At 44.4% G+C, this 22,621-nt stretch overlaps 1 protein-coding gene across 2 annotated transcripts in view; it reads left to right on the forward strand.

Moving 5' to 3' along the window:
* The window catches only part of mtss1 (MTSS I-BAR domain containing 1), a 115,770-nt gene that overhangs the window by 89,530 nt on the left and 3,619 nt on the right, over positions 1-22,621 (forward strand). The window contains exons 8-13 of one of the 2 annotated variants that reach the window (XM_014131670.3): positions 5,396-5,503; positions 5,743-5,840; positions 9,770-9,866; positions 14,398-14,523; positions 15,311-15,464; positions 21,756-21,782. In XM_014131670.3, the coding sequence (XP_013987145.1) occupies positions 5,396-5,503; positions 5,743-5,840; positions 9,770-9,866; positions 14,398-14,523; positions 15,311-15,464; positions 21,756-21,782 (610 nt within the window). The remainder of the gene's footprint in view (positions 1-5,395; positions 5,504-5,742; positions 5,841-9,769; positions 9,867-14,397; positions 14,524-15,310; positions 15,465-21,755; positions 21,783-22,621) is intronic. The other variant, XM_014131671.3, reaches the window with a different exon arrangement.

Consider the following 22,621-nt stretch of genomic DNA (forward strand, 5'->3'; position numbering starts at 1 on the left):
TTTTAAGAAAAATGATAGAAATAGACAGGGTGTGTGGCTGTGGTAACTTGTGACGACCCTTCTTTGCGATCTGCTAGTGCCATTTAGAATTGGTTAGCCTAGGCCAGGGGTCTCCCAACAGGTCGATCAAGAGCTACCAGTAGCTCACAGCCCACCTATGAATAGCTCGCCAAACAATTCTGAAAATACATGCAATTTTCACGTTTTCCACCACAAAACTGTCGTGGATAAATCAGACACCACAAGCTCCCAGCTACTATCTAATCAACGCAACATTGACATTATAACAACCCTGTTAAGTTTGGCTTTCTAAGCCAATAGTGGCTAACAGAATATCTGCCAATAATCTGCAATATTGCTCCTGTCTGTGTGGTGTGTGTGTTTTTCAATCACTCCGTGTGACTGATTTGATAAGTGTTTTGGGTTGACAGAAATACTTTCCCCAAAACCTCATTTAAATGTTAACTGCAAAGATGGCTTACCTGGCAGAAGTATATCATTAATAATTAATTGGCAAACTTTGCCATGAAATGAGCAGCAGCAGTACAAAACCATCACTAGACCGGCCCAGTTACTCACTAGATGCATAATTATAGCTGCAATATGTAACTTTTTGGGCAACCCCACATTCACATACACATGCGTTGTTATAGATCTATCATTCTCATTGAAGGCAAGTCTAAGAAGCAGTAGATCTGTTCTGTAAACTCCATTTCTATGCTTCCAATTTAAGTTTAGATTTTGCATGTAAACTCAGCAAAAAAAGAAACCCTTTTTCAGGACCCTGTCTTTCAATGATAATTTGTAAAAAATACAAATAACTTCACAGTTCTTCATTATAAAGGGTTTTAACACTGTTTCCCATGCTTGTTCAATGAACTATAAACAATTAATGAACATGCACCTTTGGAATGGTCGTTAAGACACTAACAGCTTACAGAGGGTAGGCAATTAAGGTCACAGTTATGAAATCTTAGGACACTAAAGAGGCATTTCTACTGACTCTGAAAAATACTAAAAGAAATATGCCCAGGGTCCCTGCTCATCTGCGTGAATGTGCCTTAGGCATGCTACAAGGAGGCATGAGGACTGCAGATGTGGCCAGGGCAATAAATTGCAACGTCTGTACTGTGAGACGCCTAAAACAGAGCTCCAGGGAGACAGGACGGACAGCTGATCGTCCTCGCAGTGGCAGACCACGTGTAACACTTGCACAGGATCGGTACATCCGGACATCACACCTGCGGGACAGGTACAGGATGGCAACAACAACTGCCCGAGTTACACAAGGAATGCACAATCCCTCCATAAGTGCTCAGACTGTCCGCAACAGGCTGAGAGAGTCTGGACTGAGGGCTTGTAGACCTGTTGTAAGGCAGGTCCTCACCAGACATCACCGGCAACATCGTTGCCTATGGGCACAAACCCACCATCGCTGGACCAGACAGGACTGGCAAGGTGCTCTTCACTGACGAGTGCGGTTTTGTCTCACCGGGGGTGGTGGTTGGTTTTGCATTTATCATCGAAGGAATGAGCATTACACCGAGGCCTGTACTCTGGAGCGGGATCGATTTGGAGGTGGAGGGTCCGTCATGGTCTGGGGTGGTGTGTCACAGCATCATCAGACTGAGCTTGTTGTCATTGCAGGCAATCGCAACGCTGTGCGTTAGAGGGAAGACATCCTCCTCCCTCATGTGGTATCCTTCCTGCAGGCTCATCCTGACATGACCCTCCAGCATGACAATGCCTCCACGCACAGAACGAGCAGTATGGCTGATTTCCTGCAAGACAGGAATGTCGGTGTTCTGCCATGGCCAGCGAAGAGCCCGGATCTCAATCCCATTGAGCACGTCTGGGACCTGTTGGATCGGAGGGTGAGGGCTAGGGCTATTCCCCCCCAGAAATGTCTGGGAACTTGCAGGTGCCTTGGTGGAAGCGGGGTAACATCTCACAGCAAGAACTGGCAAATCTGGTGCAGTCCATGAGGAGGCGGTACACTGAAGTACTTAATGCAGCTGGTGGCCACACCAGATACTGACTAACCTTTTGACACCAGTCTCAACATTAACAGTGAAGAGGTGACTCCAGGATGTTGACCTTCTAGGAAGTCCAGTGTGTGTGTTATTTTGCCCATCTTAATCGTTTATTTTTATTGGCCAGTCTGAGATATGGCTTTTTCTTTGCAACTCTGCCTAGAAGGCCAGCATCCCGGAGTCGCTTCTACACTGTTGACGTTGAGACTAGTGTTTTGCGGGTACAATTTAATGAAGCTGCCAGTTGAGGACTTGTGAGGCGTCTGTTTCTCAAACTAGACACTAATGTACTTGTCCTCTTGCTCAATTTGGCACTGGGGCCTCCCACTGATCTTTCTATTCTCTTTAGAGCCAGTTTGCGCTGTTCGGTGAAGGGAGTAGTACACAGCCTTGTACGAGATCTTCAGTCAAGTTTGGACACATCTCATTCAAGGGTTTTTATTTAGTTTTACAATTTTCTATATTGTTGAATAGTAGTGAAGACATCAAAACTAGGAAATAACACAAATGGAATCATGTAGTTAACAAGAATTTTAGTTAAATAATCATAGATTTTAGATTCTTCAAAGTAGCCACCCTTTGCCTTGATGACAGCTTTGCGCACACTTGTCATTCTCTCAACCATCTTCACCTGTAATGCTTTTCCAACAGTCTTGGAGGAGTTCCCACATATGCTGAGCACTGCTTTTACTTCACTCTGCGGTCCAACTCATCCCAAACCATCTCATTTGGGTTGAGGTCGGGTGATTGTGGAGGCCAGGTCATCTGATGCAGCGCTCCATCACTCACTTTCTTGGTCAAATAGCCCTGACACAACCTGGAGGTGTGTTGGGTCATTGTCCTGTTGAAAAATAAATGATAATCCCGCTAAGCGCAATCCAGATGGGGTGGCGTATCGCTGCAGAATGCTGTGGTAGCCATGCTGGTTAAGTGTGCCTGGAATTCTAAATAAATCACTGACTATCACCAGCATAGCATCCCCACACCATCACACCTTCTCCATGCTTCACGGTGGGAACCACACATGCAGAGATCATCTGTTCACCTACTCTGCGTCTCCCAAAGACACGGCGGTTGGAACCAGAAATCTCAAATTTGGACTTTCTTGGCCCAAGCAAGTCTCTTCTTATTATTGGTGTCCTTTTAGTAGTGGTTTCTTTGCAGCAATTCAACCATGAAGGCCTGATTCACGCAGTCTCCTCTGAACAGTTGATGTTGAGATGTGTCTTAATTGAATTTCTCAGGCTTGTAACTCTAACTTATCTTCTGCAGCAGAGGTAACTCTGGGTCTTCCTTTCCTGTGGCGGTCCTCATGAAATCTAGTTTCATCATAGCACTTGATGGTTTTTGCAACTGCACTTGAAATTTTACTGATTGACTGACCTTCATGTCTTGAAGTGATGATCAACTGTCATTTCTCTTTGCTTATTTGAACTGTTCTTGGTCTTTTACCAAATAGGGCTATCTTCAGTATGCCACCCCTACCTTGTCACAACACAACTGATTGGCCCAAACGCATTACGAAGGTTAAGAAATTCCACAAATTAACTTTTAATAACGCACATCTGTTAATTGAAATGCATTCCAGGTGACTACCTCATGAAGCTATTTGAGAGAATGCCAAGTGTGCAAAGTTGTCCTCCAGGCAAAGGGTGGCTACTTTGAAGAATCTCAAATATAAAATATATTTTGATTTGTTTAACACTTTTTTGGTTACTACATGATTCCATATGTGTTATTTCATAGTTTTGATGTTTTCACTATTATTCTACAATGTAGAAAAAGGTAAAAATGAATAACCCTTGAATGAGTAGGTGTGTCCAAACTTTTGATTTGGTTCTGTATGAGGCAATTTAGCAATTAGGATTCGTTATCTGTAATGGTTATGACAAATTAGGTAATGTTACGCACTGTTGGCATATACAGTGCATTCGGAAAGGATTCAGACCCCTTGACTTTTTCCACATTTTGTGACGTTAGAATTGATTTAGACATTTTTGCAAATGTATATTAAAAAAATAACTGATCACATTCACATACAGTTGAAGTCATAAGTTTATATACACCTAGGTTGGAGTCATAAACTCATTTTTCAACGGCTCCGCAAATTTCTTGTTAACAAACTATAGTTTTGTCAAGTCGGTTAGGACATCTACTTTGTGCATGACACAAGTAATTTTTCCAACAGTTGTTTACAGACATATCATTTCACTTATAATTCACTGTATCACAATTCCAGGGGGTCAGAAGTTTACATACACTAAGTTGACTGTGCCTTTAAACAGCTTGGGAAATTCCAGAAAATGTCATAGCTTTAGAAGCTTCTGATAGGCTAATTGACATCATTTGAGTCAATTGGAAGTGTACCTGTGGATGTATTTCAAGGCCTACCTTCAAACTCAGTGCCTCTTGTCTTGACATCATGGGAAAATCAAAAGAAATCCGCCCCAGAAACACCTCAGAAAAAAATTGTAGACCTCCATAAGTCTGGTTCATCCATGGGAGCAATTTACAAATGCCTGAAGGTACCACGTTCATCTGTACAAACAATATTACGCAAGTATAAACACCATGGGACCACGCAACCGTCATACCGCTCAGGAAGGAGACGTGTTCTGTCTCATAGAGATGAACGTACTTTGGTGCGAAAAGTGCAAATCAATCCCAGAACAACAGCAAAGGACCTTGTGAAGATGCTGGAGGAAACGGGTACAAAGTATCTATATCCACAGTAAAACGAGTCCTATATCGACATAACCTGAAAGGCCGCTCAGCACTGCTCCAAAACTGTCATAAAAACTCCAGACTACGGTTTGCAGTACGGTGGCCATCATAAAGCCCCCTTAATCCTATAGAAAATGTGTGGGCAGAACTGAATAAGCATCTGTGAGCAAGGAGGACTACAAACCTGACTGAATTACACCAGCTCTGTCAGGAGGAATGGACCAAAATTCACCCAACTTATTGTGGGAAGCTTGTGGAAGGCTACCTGAAACGTTTGACCCAAGTTAAACATTTTAAAGGCAATGCTACCAAATACTAATTGAGTTGTGAAAAGCTGAGTTTAAATGTATTTGGCTAAGGTGTATGTAAACTTCCGACTTCAACTGTAAATGCCCATGATTTTGGAATGAGATGTTCGACGATTAGGTGTCCACATACTCTTGGTCATGAATTGTATTTCCATCCCCTAAGGGTTGAGGAAATTGGGTAACTGACGTGGAATATATGGTTAGGGGTGATTTCTACTTGTTGGTTGTGTGTCTGAACTGATTTGGGATCTGTGGATAGGGGTGACTGGTTTTTGGTGATTGGTTGTGTGTCTGTGATCTGATCTGGGTTCTGTGGTTGTTTGTGTGCAGGATCATGAGATTAGCATGCTCGGAGAGGTGACCCACCTGCAGACCATCCTGGAAGACCTGAGCACCCTGACGGCCGAGCCCAGCAAACTACCCCCGGCCAGTGAACAGGTTCGATGGATGATTCTTACACAGCCAAACACTTGACACAGACATCTACATGTTCACCAAAAAAGACATGGACACACACACACACACACACACTTGTTCGTGCCACACACACACACTGACATCAATATACCTTTACAAATGCACTTAACCACGTACTCGCACACTGTGTTAGAAACTCCCACTTATCCATATTCTCGTTCTCCCACATTGAAACTCTTTTTCTCCCTACTTCTGAACAGGTGATCCTGGATCTGAAGGGATCAGACTACAGCTACAGTTACCAGACGCCCCCTGCCTCCCCCAGCAACACACTGTCCCGCAAGAGCAGCATCAGCGGGTAGCTAAACCCAAACACATGCATGCATAAACATGCGCACACACACACACACACTCTACACTAAGTACTCAGGTAGACATATTGGCATACACACGCACACTGCTTCACACCAAATGTGCTGACTTTGACATTGCATGGGGGCCATCTTGACATTTTAGAGAGCTCACCAAAGAGGCAAAGAGGGAGGAGGGGTTGAAGGGTGAAGTGTGCAGGTAGGAAAACTGTATCAAATGGATAGTAGTAGCAGCAGCTAAGTGAAGTTCAGTGTGTCTGTGCTATCGCACAGACTGGAGCCAGCTAAGGAAGTGTGCTCCTGTAACAGGGTTCAATGGGGTGCCATTTGGGATGCAGCCTTGAGGGATGGAGGGAGGGGTGATGAAGAGAGCAGATGACTGAGTAAAGTTCAGTGTTGACAAGTGAAGTTGAGCCAAGGGAACTGAAGAAAAACATTCATGGTGTCCTGTCTCTTTACCATCCTGGCACACACACACACACACACAGAGAGCATGTACAGGCATGCACAGAACACATGCAATCTCGCAAAGACACGCACGTACACATACACACACGTTTCTGGCTGCATGTGTGAGGGGAATGTGTGTGACGGGAATAAGCGTCAGTATCCCATTGCCTATGTGTGTTTGGTGTGTGTGTGTGTTGAGTCTACTGGTCGTCCAGGCCACAGCCAAAACACACGCCGCCCCAGGTGGTGATTGGGGTAGAGGGATGACGTCCTCCATCATACACACATGCTAGAAGGATTAGCAGACCAGTGGGTAAATGACTAGGCCTAGATCTCAATTCTTCATAAGGTGCGCTCAAATTAAATGAGCCAAGGCAGATCAAATCCCCCAAGTGCACCATAGCCGAACCCCCCTCTAAAGCGCAAAACTGTCTATCAGTATATTTGAATGTGTTGATATGTATTCTATTGTAATTGATGTAGCTTATGACATTCATTATGTTATTTGCTTGGCCGAAAGTGACAAGACTTCTATAATGTACAGTAAACATCAAACGACGGTTTAAACATTTGCCACAGAGCAACAGTAGCGAGCAAGCCGTATGGTATAGTCATTTAGAACGGTCATTTGCAGTACAGTGTGTTCTCTGGACCAAGCTCAATTTCCACTTAAGCACCTACTACTGCGGTCAAAACCTGTGGTGTGTTGATGTAGCAGAGCATTTATGCATTCAAACCATGAGAGGACAGGCTTTCTATTTTAACGATTAGCATGGACACCAACATCCATGAGTGCATTCACACATTTAGTGTCCCAAGTGGCACCCTATTACCTACATAGTGCACTACTTTTGACCAATGGACAAAATTAGTACACTATATAGGGCTGGTCTCTCCAAACCTGTTCATGGAAAGCTACTGTCCTGTCAGATTTCGATCCAACCTCAAATCTAACTAACCTGATTCAGCTAATCAACCAGCTAATTATTAGAATCGGGTGTGCTAGATAAGGGATGGAACCTAAACCTTACTATAGTACTTGTTCAAGATAGTTGTAGTGGATTGGTGCACACCCCCAGTTGAGTTGGCTAAGTGACTTAAGTCTGCTGTGATTTTCTTTGTGGATTTTTTTGTTCTAGGCTATGTTATGTCTGACCGTGAATAGGGCAGGACATAGTGCACCAAAACAGATTCAAATGATCAGAAGTTTACCTCTCACTCACTGTCGTTTGGCTCTGGCTCAGTTTCAGAAGAAATGGCGGCAGTTTTTCATGCCTGGTTGTCTCTCCCTCTCTTTTTTTATTTTTTATTTTGCTCTTTTGTTTCCTGCTCTTTTTCATTCATTGTGCTCTCTCCCTCACCCACACTTTTTCCTCCTCGCTCTCTCTCTGTCGGTCTCTCTCGCTCTCGCTCTCTCTCTGTCGCTCTCGCTCTCTCTCTGTCGCTCTCGCTCTCTGTCGCTCTCGCTCTCTGTCGCTCTCGCTCTCTGTCGCTCTCTCGCTCTCTGTCGCTCTCGCTCTCTGTCGCTCTCGCTCTCTGTCGCTCTCGCTCTCTCTGTCGCTCTCGCTCTCTCTCTGTCGCTCTCGCTCTCTCTCGCTCTCGCTCTCTCTCTGTCGCTCTCGCTCTCTCTCTGTCGCTCTCGCTCTCTCTCTGTCGCTCGTCGCTCTCTCTCTGTCGCTCTCGCTCTCTCGCTGTCGCTCTCGCTCTGTCGCTCTCGCTCTCGCTCTGTCGCTCTCGCTCTCTCTCTGTCGCTCTCCCGCGCTCTCTCTCGTCGCCCTCTCGTCGCTCACTCTGTCGCTCTCTCTCTGTCGCTCTCTCTCTGTCGCTCTCTCTCTGTCGCTCTCTCTCTGTCGCTCTCTGTCTCTCGCTCGCTCTCGTCTCTCGCTCGCTCTCTGTCTCTCGCTCTCTCTCTCTGTCTCTCGCTCTCTCTCTGTGTCTCTCGCTCTCTCTCTGTCTCTCGCTCTCTCTCTGTGTCTCTCGCTCTCTCTCTGTGTCTCTCGCTCTCTCTCTGTCTCTCGCTCTCTCTCTGTGTCTCTCGCTCTCTCTCTGTCTCTCGCTCTCTCTCTGTCGCTCTCTCGCTCTCTGTCTCTCGCTCTCTCGCTCTCTCTCTCTGTCGCTCTCTCGCTCTCTCTCTCTGTCGCCCTCTCCGTCGCTCTCTCGCTCTCTGTCGCTCTCTCGCTCTCTCTCTCTGTCGCTCTCTCGCTCTCTCTCTCTGTCGCCTCTCCTCGTCGCTCTCTCTCTCTGTCGCTCTCTCGCTCTCTCTCTCTGTCGCTCTCTCGCTCTCTCTCTCTCGCTCTCTCGCCTCTCTCTCGTCGCTCTCGTCGCTCTCTCGCTCTCTGTCGCTCTCTCGCTCTCTCTCTCTGTCGCTCTCTCGCTCTCTCTCTCTGTCGCTCTCTCGCTCTCTCTCTCTGTCGCTCTCTCGCTCTCTGTCGCTCTCGCTCGCTCTCTGTCGCTCTCGCTCTCTCTCTGTCGCTCTCGCTCGCTCTCTCTCTGTCGCTCTCGCTCGCTCTCTCTCTGTCGCTCTCGCTCGCTCTCTCTCTGTCGCTCTCGCTCGCTCTCTCTCTGTCGCTCTCGCTCGCTCTCTCTCTGTCGCTCTCGCTCTCTCTCTGTCGCTCTCGCTCTCTCTCTGTCGCTCTCGCTCTCTCTCTGTCGCTCTCGCTCTCTCTCTGTCGCTCTCGCGCTCTCTCTGTCGCTCTCTCTGTCGCTCTCTCTGTCGCTCTCTCTGTCGCTCTCTCTGTCGCTCTCTCTGTCTCTCGCTCTCTCTCTGTCTCTCGCTCTCTCTCGTCGCTCTCTCTCTGTCTCTCGCTCTCTCTCTCTCTCTGTCGCTCTCGCTCTCTCTCTGTCGCTCTCGCTCTCTCTCTCTGTCGCTCTCGCTCTCTCTCTCTCTCTGTCGCTCTCTCTCTCTCTCTGTCGCTCTCTCTCTCTCTCTGTCGCTCTGCGCTCTCTCTCTGTCGCTCTCGCGCTCTCTCTCTGTCGCTCTCGCTCTCTCTCGCTCTCGCTCTCGCTCTCTCTCTCTGTCGCTCTCGCTCTCTCTCTCTGTCGCTCTCGCTCTCTCGCTCTCTCGTCGCTCTCGCTCTCTCTCTCTCTCTGTCGCTCTCGCTCTGTCGCTCTCGCTCTCTCTCTCTGTCGCTCTCTCTCTCTGTCGCTCTCTCTCTCTGTCGCTCTCGCTCTCTGTCGCTCTCGCTCTCTGTCGCTCTCTGTCGCTCTCGCTCTGTCGCTCTCTGTCGCTCTCTGTCGCTCTCTCTCGCTCTCTGTCGCTCTCTGTCGCTCTCTCTCGCTCTCTCTCGCTCTCTCTCTCTCTGTCGCTCTCTCTCTCTGTCGCTCTCTCTCTCTGTCGCTCTCTCTCTCTGTCGCTCTCTCTCTCTGTCGCTCTCTCTGTCTCTCTCTCTCTCTCTCTGTCTCTCTCTCTCTCTCTGTCTCTCTCTCTCTCTCTGTCTCTCTCTCTCTCTGTCTCTCTCTCTCTCAGTAACTACAACTCTGTGAGGCACGTCCCCTCTCTGGACTCCATCACCTCCTCTTTGGATGGCGTTCACCTCCGCCCGCCCTCCATGGAATCAGCACAGGTAACCCACACAGCTGTCTGGGTCTCAATGCAGAAGCGTGACAGACCCAATATTATTTTAGCTGCTGAATTTTTCCAAATGCATCGATCATTGTCCCATTGCTGCACTTTTGCCCAGTGGGCTCAATTGGAAGTAATTTGAAAAATGATGGCAGAGCCTGATGTGGGCGCTGGAAGATGGGAGCATGTGGGTCTGGGCAGGTGTGTTGATGTTTGTGTGATGTTGTCGTTTTGTATGTGTATGTTTTGTGTTGTTTAAAAATATGTTACAATTTGTTCAGTCGACTGCATCATAGGTTCAGTCTATTGCCCTTTCCTAACTTCACTACTGTTGTATATAAACTTTAAACTTATTTGAAAACCCCAGTGAACAGTTTAAAAGAAAGACCTTGCTCTGTCTGGCCCCCTTCCTCTACCTGAGTTACTCATGTTAGACAGTACTCTCTACAACTCCGTTACTTCATACACATCAATCATTCTCTCTATCCCTTCCCGTCCCCCTTCCGTGGGTAGTGCCGCTCACCCAGGCCTGCTTTGAGGGCTGGGAGGGCACCGCACACTCTCTCAGCGAGGGCAACTTGCCCACCACCTCCATCCACTCTGGTGCCCACTGCACCCATGCCTGTTCTGCCAGCCACGCCAGCCACGGACACCACCGTGGGAAAACTCAAGCCTTAATGGCCCCCTGTAATACCCCCCATGGCGTAAACCCCCCAAGTATGGCCCCCACATAACCGTGTAGTCTTTACCTTGTGTGTTTTGTCGTTTGGTGCATGTATGTGTATGTTTTAACACTAGAAAGACCTGACCTCGTTGGACCCCTTCGTGCCAGTGATTCGTCTTATGGACGTCAATGTTCTAACAGTCTAAGTTGATTTAATATATGCTATTGGAACAATTATAATTTTTCAGTTCTTATGTAACATTAGGATACACATTTTTGGGGATAACATTTTCATTAGTTTGTTACTGTAGGCTATATGTCAAAATGAAAAACCACTAAAGACACAGAATTTCAAGTGTAAAATAAATGTTTGTGGAGTGTAATGAAACAAAAGGCATGTACGTTGGAACACAGTAACCGCTTTTTTTTATAACGAGAAAACAAATAAAAATACCCAAACCACCAAGACGTGCGGTCAAATTAAGAAAATATTAGTAGGGTTAACATCAGTATAAGTGGCAAGTGTGCTTGTGAAAATCAGCGCAAAAGCAAAATGGCATTAGAATTGTGTCGATGACAGCAGTCAACTATTGTCAGTTATTGGATACATTATTTGTCGTCTTGCTCGTGCTTACAGTATGTTGTCCGTCTTCACGCAATGGTATCAGTTGAATCTCATTTAGTTTTATCCCTTGTCCTAACAGTTGACACACAATTTTGTCAATTTCACTTGCTTTTACCACTTCCCACAAACAAGTTGCTTGCAGCTGAAACGGGTATTGGGGGTTCTGTTCCAAGTGCATCTGCCCACCTGGCAGTTTCTCCTCGGCGGGAATTTCTGCTGCCTTGGACATCATATATCTCTAACGTACGAAGCCTGTGTGCCAGACTCATGATGACGTCTCTCCTGCTCATGGTGTTGTTCATGCACTGCTTGAACAACATATGTGCGTTGATAAAGCCAAGTTAATCATGTTAATCTATTCTACGCCGAACTATGGAGTAGAATAGAGTAGAAAAGGTTTATTTTCCCAATGGTGACATTTCTCTCCTCACCGACGTAAGGTTCCACAAGCATCATGCCCGATATGAATACTTTCCCAAATATGGAAAGCTGTACAGCATTTACTTGGTGTCAACGTCAGCGGCTAACCAAAACTTGGACTGATATAGTGTACTGTTTTGAGATTACAATTATAATCGATTAATACAATAGAATAGCCATGCATTATTCGCTTCCCCTCGCTCATCAACTCACCCATTCTCCCCCATCATACTAATCTTCATTTATTTAATCTATTGTTATATGTGTGAAATTAGTTTCGGTATAGTTTTAGGTTCGGTGTCGAGGCAATAATCTGGGTGATTATCAACTGGGCGTGGCACCTTCAACTGTCTGGAGGAGGGGAGCAGGGCCTACTGTCGGAGGGACAGCAGGGGGAAAACCATTCAGAAAATGACATGCCATCCTAAAACTGGTTGTAACACCAGTTCTGTTTGTGATATTGAGATTCTAACAATGACAGTGTGTTATATAGATTTATTAAGGAAAATGGCAGTAATTACATTGTTTATTAGTTTTGAGTCATTATGACGCTCTCTTCCTTTCTAGTGTTAAGCACCCTATGTCGCTGTAATGGTGGGGTGTATGTGTGTGTGTGCGAGACGTCTGTTTTTGTTGTGTAAAATGAATGCATCCGGTGTCTAAGTGTGTGGTTATGTATATGTGTGCGAGGGAGAAAAACAGGTTTCGCTAATTTACTATCAGCCCATAACTTCACCTGCTTCCCATTGGAAATGTAACATTTGCAACTTGAAGTAATATATAACCCAACTAGCCTCGTCCGATGGCCCAAAAACTCCTAAAAGCCATTGCTCTCTAACACTTTAACCCGTATAAGAGCTGTGCTAATTATAGTAATTATATATAGCTTTTTTTGTAATATAGAGTTCTAATATGTAATTCTGTTACTGTGCCTCTCTAACTCCCTCCAGTCCTTATCGGCTCACTGCCCTTCACAGTGCCCATCCTTGTGTCAACATCCCGTTCTTCAGTGTTTGTTTCATCTGCCCTGCCCAGCCTTACCCAGATACATTAACCTCTGATGCATATTGTCATGTGGACTTTTGTTTCTCGGTCACATCAAACAGGCCACTGCTTGTTTTGTTTTTGCATGAGCTGTAGGCATACAGTGCATTCGGAAAGTATTCAGACCCCTTTCCTTTTTCCACATTTTATTTTACAGCCTTATTCTAAAATGGATTAAATTAATACACATCTTCATCAATCTACACACAATACCCCATAATGACAAAGCGAAAATAGGTTTTTAGAATGTTTTGCAACTTTATAAAAAACAAAAAAACTGATACCTTATTTACGTAAGTGTTCAGACCTTTGCTATGAGACTCAAAATTGAGCTTAGGTACATCCTGTTTCCATTGATTATCCTTGATCTTTCTACAACTTGATTGGACATGATTTGGAAAGGCACACACCTGTCTATATAAGGTCCCACAGTTGACAGTGCATGTCCGAGCAAAAACCAAGCCATGAGGTCAAAGGAATTGTCCGTAGAGCGCCGAGACAGGATTGTCAATGCACAGATCTGGGGAAGGGTACTAAAAAAAATGCAGCACTGAAGGTCCCCAAGAACACAGTGGCCTCATCTTTCTTAAATGGAAGAAGTTTGGAACCACCAAGACTCTTCCTAGAGCTGGCTGCCCGGCAAAACTGAGCAATCGGGGGAGAAGGGCTTTGGTCAGTGAGGTGACCAAGAACCCAATGGTCACTCTGACAGAGCTCCAGAGTTCCTCTCACCTTTACATAAGGCACCTTATGTAAATGTGATGGGAGAACCTTCCAGAAGGACAACCATCTCTGCAGTACTCCACCAATCAGGCCTTTATGGTAGTACCCAGGTGGAAGCCACTCCTTAGTAAAAGGCACATGACAGCCCGCTTGACAGCCCGACTAAACAAGATTCTCTGGTCTGATGAAACCAAGATTTAACTCTTTGGCCTGAATGTCAAGTGTCACATCTGGAGGAAACCTGTCACCATCTCTACAGTGAAGCATGGTGGTGGCAGCATCAGGATCAAGGGAAAGATGAACTGAGCAAAGTACAGAGATCCTTGATGAAAAGAGAGTGATCAGGACCTCAGACTGGGGAGAAGGTTCACCTTCCAACAGGACAACGACCCTAAGCACACAGCCACGACAATGCAGGAGTGGCTTCGGGATAAGTCTCTCAATGTCCTTGTGTGGCTCAGCCAGAGCCCGGACTTGAACCAGATCGAACATCTCTGGAGAGACCTGAAAGTAGATGTACAGTTACGCTCCCCATCCCACCTGACAGAGCTTGAGAGGATCTGCAGAAAAGAATGGGAGACACTCCGCAAATACAGGTGTGCAAAGCTTGTAGCTTCATACCTATTAAGACTTGAGGCTGTAATCACTGCCAAAGGTGCTTCAACAAAGTACTGAGTAAAGGGTCTGAGTACTTATGTAAATGTGATATTAAAGTTAATTTCTAAAAAACAGTTTTTGCTTTGTCATTAAGGGGTGTTGTGTGTAGATTGAGGGGGAAAAAACAATTTAATCAGTTTTAGAATAAGGCTGTAAGGTAACGAAATGTGGAAAAAGTCCAGGTCTGAATACTTCCCGAATGCACTGTATATATTATAATGGAATGTGATTAGAATTTGACGTTATCTAGTTATCCATCTGTAATTATAGAATGTCTGTATTTAATGGTGTAACTGTTTATAGAGTATAGAATATATCATATCTTTGTATAAAATGTCTCTGTATCTATTGGTACATTGAGTTGGCAGTGGCACAATGTGATGTTGGTGTTCGTTTCAGGAGGTGTGCGGTTCGTGGTCGGGACATACCGGGTCGGGCACAGAGAACGGCACGGCCATGCCGCCTCCTCACAACTCCTACACACAGCACGGCGAGAGGGCCCGCGCCATGTCCACATCCGGAAAGGTAGCAGACACACACAGAGACTTGCACGCACACACACACACGCAGACTTGCGTGCGCACACACACACCCACACAGAGACTTACACACACACAAGCTGAGACACACATACAGACACACACACTCGCACCTCCATAGAATGCTTATCAGTTTGTACTTTGATATGTTGTCAATGATTAAAGCAAATAAGCACCGGTGCAGTGCGTTCCTCTGTGTATCATTGACAAACCAACCAGACGTTTGGTAATCCATTTATACTTAATTGATTGTAGAATAACTTAAGACGTATTTCCACAAGGAAGTGATGGCAACACCTTGCATTACCTAGGCATTATTCCAGGGTATATAATAGCTGTAACTAATTGTCGTCTAACAAGCATGTAAGTGTAGTCAGTAACAGTTATTACCGTTGTTAATTTTGTTTTTCAAAAAACACAGATGAGAGCCAGGGCTGCCCAACCCTCTTCCTGGAGATCTACTGTCCTGTAGGTTTTCAGTCCAACCCAAATTTAGCGCATCTGATTCAGCTAGTTAAGGTCTTGTTGAGCAGCTAATTAGTAGAATCAGGTGTGTTAAATTACTGAAAACCCACAGAATGGTAGATCTCCAGGAAGAGGGTTGGGCAGCCCCATGCATGTACCAGTATTTACTAGGGTGTAGTTCTTAGTGTTCAGCTGACGGTGGCAGCAGAGGCCAAGAGGTTGAGGAGGGATTCTCTTCTATTGTACACATTCCCTTTTTTTCTTCTAAACAATGATCTCCCTCCCTCTATCCTTTCTCCCTCTCATAGCCCCAGAGTGCCCGGGAGCAGCTGGCCCTGGCCCTCGGCGGAGGGCTCAACTCGGAGGCCCCCCGCACCAGCCACGACTCCCTCCACTGCTCCAGCGGCTACAGCACGCAGACCACCACGCCCTCCTGCTCCGAGGACACCATCCCCTCCCACGGTTAGTAGTGACCACCGCTCACCATCACCACCAAACCCCTGCCACACACCACTCCTTGGGATACGTCCCAAATGGCACCCTATGGTCTACCTAGTGCGCTACTTTTGACAAGAACCTACTATCCCCCTGTGGTCACACGGGGATAGTAGGTTCTCTGTCTGCATGTCCCTCTGTCTGCTTGTCTGCCTTTATGTACAGTACCAGTCAAGTTTGTACACACCTACTCATTCAAGGATTTTTCTTTATTTTTACTATTTTCTACATTGTAGAATAATATTTAAGACATTAAAACTATTAAATAACACATGGAATCATGTAGTAACCAAAAAGGTGTTAAACAAATCTAAATATATTTTATTTGAGATTCTTCAAAGTAGCCACCCTTTGTCTTGATGACAGCTTTGCACACACTCACCTGGAATGAATTTCAATTAACAGGTGTACCTTATTTGTAGAATTTCTTTCCTTAATGCATTTGAGCCAGTCAGTTGTGTTGTGACAAGGTAGGGGTGGTATACAGAAGATAGCCCTATTTGGCAAGAAAAGCTCAAGTAAGCAAAGAGAAACGACAGTCCATCATTACTTTAAGACATGGAGGTCAGTCAATACGGGACATTTCAAAAACTTGGAAAGTTTCTTCATGCGCAGTCGCAAAGACCATCAAGCGCTATGATGAAACTGGCTCTCATGAGGACCGCCACAGGAAAGGAAGACCCAGAGTTACCTCTGCTGCAGAGGTTTAGAGTTAACTGCACCTCAGAAATTGGAGCCCAAATAAATGCTTCACAGTTCAATTAACAGACACATCTCAACATCAACTGTTCAGAGGGGACTGCGTGAATCAAGCCTTCATGGTCAAATTACTGCAAAGAAACCACTACTAAAGGACACCAATATGAAGAAGAGACTTGCTTGGGCCAAGAAACACGAGCAATGGACATTAGACCGGTGGAAATCTGTCCTTTGGTCTGATTAACCAAATTTGACATTTTTGGTTCAAACTGCTGTGTCTTTGTGAGACGCAGAGTAGGTGAACAGATCTCCGCATGTGTGATTCCCACCGTGAAGAATGGAGGAGGTGGTGTGATGTTGTGGGGGTGCTTTGCTGGTGACACTGGCTGTGTTCGAATACCCATACTAACAGGATAAAGTTAATATGCCAAAAGTTCCTGGATGTCGTACTACATTCACCAAAATACGAAGTATACACGCAGTGGATTCTATTTCCGTACTTTTAGGGCCCATAATGCAATTCTTCGGGAAATGGGCGTGGCTTCACAAGATTTGCAGATTTGCAGAAAATATGCAGCCGAAGTCCAGAGCGGATACAAATTACTTGCTTTAACTAAATATGACACATGTTAAGAACATGTTGAGCATTGTAATAAAGTAATGACTTTTCAAATGATTTACGCTACACGTAATGTTGGCTGACAATGTGTTGGCTACGCTATCCTTATGAACCGCGTAGAATATCATTACAACATAGGTACTAGCGGTATGTTAGCTAGCTACCTCGTTAGTTGGCTACTAATACATTGAACTTGCCAGTATATTAACTATACGCTATCTAACTACCCAACATTTATTGACTTGATTATTCACGTCATTCATAGCTAAGTGGTATAGTTGTTGTGCGTTCTCAATGGACATAAATGCGCTCTGGCTATATACTCCGATTTCAGAGCATTCTCGTCTGAGTGTGCCAGAGCGCAGAATAACTGAGGAATTTACGAACGCTCAACACCTGTTTTTAATTTGGCCGGTGTCATGAAAACAGCCTAATCAGCTCTGCTATGGCGAGTAAAATGGTCAGTGAGGTGTTTTCTCATTTGTGTCGAAGTAGCTAGCCAGTTAGCTTGTGTGCTTGACTGCATTTCCGTTGTGATGGTCAGAACGTCCGTTGTGATGGTCAGAATGCTCGGATCAAACCTACACCTCGGCCAGTTTGCGCTCTGAAAGCTCCGAGAGGGGATTGTCCATTTACAAAGGGACAATCTGACAACGCTCAATTTAAGAACGCTCAGAGCGCACTCTGGCACTCCAGATTGAATTTACGGACACAAAAATGTTTAGCTAGTAATTTGTTGTGCTTATAATCAACTTCCGATAGACAGGCATAGTGCTAGTATGCTCAACTGAAAGGACACCGTTCGTTTACAGTATACTAAAATGAACTAATAGTATGTAGTGTATATACTCATTACGTATGTAGTATACAGTATGTTAGTATGGGTATTCGAACACAGCTACTGTCTGTGATTCATTTAGAATTCAAGGCACACTTAACCAGCATGGCCACCACAGAATTCTGCAGTGATACGCCATCCTACCTGGTTTGTGCTTAGTCCCACTATCATTTGTTTTTCTACAGGACAGTTACCAAAACACACCTCCAGGCTGTGTAAGTGCAATTTTACCAAGAAGGAGAGTGATGGAGTGCTGCATCAGATGACCTGGCCTACACAATCACCCGATCTCAACCCAATTGAGATGGTTTGGGATGAGATGGACAGCAGAGTGATGGAAAAGCAGTCAGCACGTGCTCAGCATATGTGGGAACTTGTTCAAGACTGCTGGAAAAGCATTCCTCGTGAAGCTGGTTGAGGGAATTCCTCAAATAGATTTGGATTTTGATTTAACCTCTTGGGGCTAGGTGGGACGCTAGCGTGCCACCCGTGGTGCACTCCATCAACAGCAGGTGCATTTCAAGAGCGGCAAATTTGAATCCAAATAAATGTCAAAATTCCAATTTTTCAAAAATACAACTATTTTACACCATTTGAAAGATAAACATCTCCTTAATCTAACCACGTTTTACGATTTCAAAAAGGTTTTACGGCGAAAGCATACATTTAGAGTATGTTAGGACAGTACATTTACAAGAGTTGTGTGTAATGTTTTGTCAAGTCAAAGACAGGGTCACCAAAACCATAAAACCAGCTAAAATGATGCACTAACCTTTTACAATCTCCATCAGATGACACTCCTAGGACATTATGTTAGACAATGCATGCATTTTTAGTTCTATCAAGTTCATATTTATATCCAAAAACAGCGTTTTACTATGGCATTGATGTTGAGGAAATCGTTTCCCTCCAATAACCGGCAGTCAAGTCAGCGTCACAAATTAAATAATTAAAATTAGAAAACATTGGTAAAATATTATATTGTCATTTAAAGAATTATAGATTTACATCTCTTGAACTCAATCAACTTGCCAGATTTAAAAATAACCTTACTGGGAAATCACACTTTGCAATAATCTGAGCACTGCGCCCAGAAAAATACGCGTTGCGATACAGACTAGACGTCATGTTGGGGAGATCTAAAATCGAAAATACTATGTAAATAATCCATTACCTTTGATTCTCTTCATCAGATGTCACTTCCAGGTATCACAGGTCCATAACGAATGTAGTTTTGTTCAAAAAAGCTCATCATTTATGTCCAAAAATCTCCGTCTCGTTAGCACATGATGTAAGCCAGCCGGACTTCTCGTCATGAACGAGGGGAAAAAATATATTTCCGTTCGTTCAAACATGTCAAACGTTGTATAGCATAAATCATTAGGGCCTTTTTTAACCAGAACATGAATAATATTCAAGGTGGACGAATGCATACTCTTTTATAACGTATTGGAACGAGGGTACCCAACATGAACTCGCGCGCCAGGTGTCTAATGGGACATCATCGTTCCATGGCTCTTGTTCGGTCAGATCTCCCTCCAGAAGACTCAAAACACTTTGTAAAGGCTGGTGACATCTAGTGGAAGCAATAGGAAGTGCCAAAATATTCCTAAGCCCCTGTGTTTTTCAATGGGATAGGTTTAAAGTCAATACAACACATCAGGTATCCACTTCCTGTCAGAAAATGTCTCAGGGTTTTGCCTGCCAAATGAGTTCTGTTATACTCACAGACACCATTCAAACAGTTTTAGAAACTTTAGAGTGTTTTCTATCCATATATAATAAGTATATGCATATTCTAGTTACTGGGTAGGATTAGTAACCAGATTAAATCGGGTACATTTTTTTTATCCAGACGTGCAAATGCTGCCCCCTAGACCCAACAGGTTAACACTTTTTGGGTTACTACATGATTCCATATGTGTAATTTCATAGTTTTGATGTCTTTATTCTACAATGTAGAAAATAATACAAATAAAAACCCTTGAATGATTAGGTGTGTCCAAACTTTTCACTGGTACTGTGTCTGTCCCTCTCTGGCTCAGCCAGCTCTGTTTTTCAGTCGGATTCTGTCTGGGATCTTATAATGTATTCTTGTCTTATTGTTTGTCTGTCTGTGTACAGGTCATGATTGAAGTATTGTCTCTATTTGTACTCTTCGGTCTGTTTGCCTACCTGCCTTATCTGTGTGTCTGTCTGCACATGTGTCTGTGATCGTTTTGCAGTCTGTCACATGCATCCGTCTGTCATTTCACAACCAAAACAGAATCGCGTCTTTACTTTTGTCCAATCCATGTGCCTGTTTCAACAGCATTATTACAGCATCAGCCTGTGCAAGTAACCTCTGGTAGTATTATGCACTTTTGTCTGCAGTGCTACCTAGTCATGGGAGTCGGCTAGACCTGCGCCAAAACTCTGGTATTTTTCATCCTGTAGCTTGGCCTCAGTATTATTTGTAAATAGTGAGCCAATGTGTTTTCACCCCTTTTATTTTCATGATTGATCAAATGAATTGTCTCATGCTCTCTCTCTGCAGCAGACAGTGTGCAATATGTTCGGAACATAACATTGCGGTATTGAATCGCAATAGATATAGAATTGTGAGAATCGTAATACATATTGTAACGGCACCTACAGTGCATTCGGAACGTATTCAGACCCCTTGGCTTTTAACTTTTTGTTATGTTACAGCCTTATTCTAAAATAGATTAAATAATTTATTTTGCTCAGCGATCAACACACACTACCACACAAAAACAGTTTTTTAGAAATGTTTTTACTCAGTACTTGTTGAAGCACCTTTGGTAGCGATTACAGCCTCAAGTCTTAATGGGTATGAAGCTACAAGCTTTGCACACCTGAATGTGGGCAGTTGCTCCCATTCTTCTCTGCAGATCCCCTCAAGCTCTGTCAGGTTGGATGGGGAGCGTCACTGCACAGCTATTTTCAGGTCAATCCAGAGATGTTAGATCGGGTTCAATTCCGGGCTCTGGCTGGGCCACACAAGGACATTGAGAGACTTGTCCCGAAGACACTCCTGCGTTGTCTTGGATGTGTGCTTAGTCCTGTTGGAAGGTGAACCTTCGCCCCAGTCTGAGGTCCTGAGCACGCTGGAGAAGGTTTTTATCAAGGATCTCTCTGTACTTTGCTCCGTTCATCTTTCCCTCGATCCTGACTTGTCTCCCAGTCCCTGCCGCTGAAAAACATCCCCACAGCATGATGCTGCCACCACCTTGCTTCACCGTATGGATGGTGCCAGGTTACCTCCAGACGTGACGCTTGGCATTTCATCAGACCGGAGTATCTTGTTTCTCATGGTCTGAGACTTTAACTGCCTTTTGGCTAACTCCAAGCGGGCTGTCATGTGCCTTCTACTGAGGAGTATAGAAGACCTTCAATGCTGCAGACATTTTTTAGTACTCTTCCCCAAATCTGTGCTTCGACACAATCCTGTCTCGGAGCTCTACGGACAATTCCTTCGACCTCATGGCTTGGTTTTTTTCTCTGACATGCACTGTAAACTGTTGGACCTTACATAGACAGGTGTGTGCCTTTCCAAATCATGTCCTGTCAATTTGTGAAAACATCTCAAGGATGGTGAATGGAAACAGGATGCACCTGAGCTCAATTTTGAGTCTCATAGCAAAGGGTCTGAATACTTGGTATTTTTTCTGTTTTTTTTATTTTTAATACATCTGCAAACAAATTGTATTTTTGTTGTCATTATGGGGTATTTTGTGGATTTATTTAATCAATTTTCAAATAACAGAATATGGAAAAAGTCAAGGGATCTGAATACTTTCCGATTGCTCTGGAAGTATCGTGATAATATTGTCTCATGCGGTATCATGTTTGTCGTATCAAAAGCCTGCATGCCGAGATGTAAAGCCATACGTAGCTTATCAGGGCCAATGCCTGCAACCCGAGAATATTATTTTACGCCAGTTTGATACCTCTCAAAGCATCATGGTGCTCGACTGTCACTTTGAAGCATCCCCCCCATTCAACATATCATGTTACTTTTGATAATAGAAAATGAGCTCACAATAAGTTGTTTTTCTTTTTGTATATAAGTTCAACGCAATTCTATATTCTTTTTCAGCTGTAAAGAAAGAGCTGCCTCTTTATGGTAGGTTTCTTGTCCATTACTGTTTAGATTTGTCCCTCTCTGTTCCTTACAAGTGAAATGACAAGATCATCCACAGTGATTTAGTGTGACATCTGTGCTGTGTGAGTTCTCATCACATCAAATGGCCTTTTGCTAGTGAAAGAAGAGCGTTAGCGTAGAACATTTGGTGTGTGACGTGTGAAAGAGAGACAAAACCTTTGCGTAAGAGGATGAGCGGAGTTCTTATGTGAGTGATTGGGCATATGCACATGTATGCGGTACTGCCCGGAAATTGTGTTAGTGTGTGTTTACCATCATTGTCTGGTAACAGGTCATCGCTCTGTGCTGACTCACCCTTTATCATATATACACCCCCCCCCCCCCCTAATTTCTTCCTCATCAGATAATACTTTTTTTCTTCCTTTTTTAACTTCCTGTCACAAACTGCCCAGTGATTCGGAGCCCTATGTCAGAAGGTGATCACTAGATAGAGAATAGTGTGCAATTTGGGATGCAGACATAATTCGGTTATAATGTTTGGGGCAAATCTGGACTCTTTTTGAGTTTGTGTTTCTCTAATACATTTTACACGTCTGACTCCACCGAATATGTCTAGTCTTCCATGCTGTCTCACGTACTTTAATGTAGAAGAGCTTTGTGCAACAACTTTCTTGGTTTATAACAGAATGCATCAGGTCAGATTTTCCACCCCAGTCCAAAGCGTCTGCTTTCTTTCCATGTTATTTTCCAGTTGTATTGTGTGTTCCTCCACTCTAAGTAACCACAGGCTTACTCTTGTTCCTCCTCCTCACCCCTCCTTTATCCATCTGTCCCTCATCCCTCTCTCCCTCTTTCTCCAC

The sequence above is a fragment of the Salmo salar genome, chromosome 12, assembly GCF_965601325.2.
Source record: "Salmo salar chromosome 12, fSalSal1, whole genome shotgun sequence".
NCBI lineage: Eukaryota > Metazoa > Chordata > Actinopteri > Salmoniformes > Salmonidae > Salmo > Salmo salar.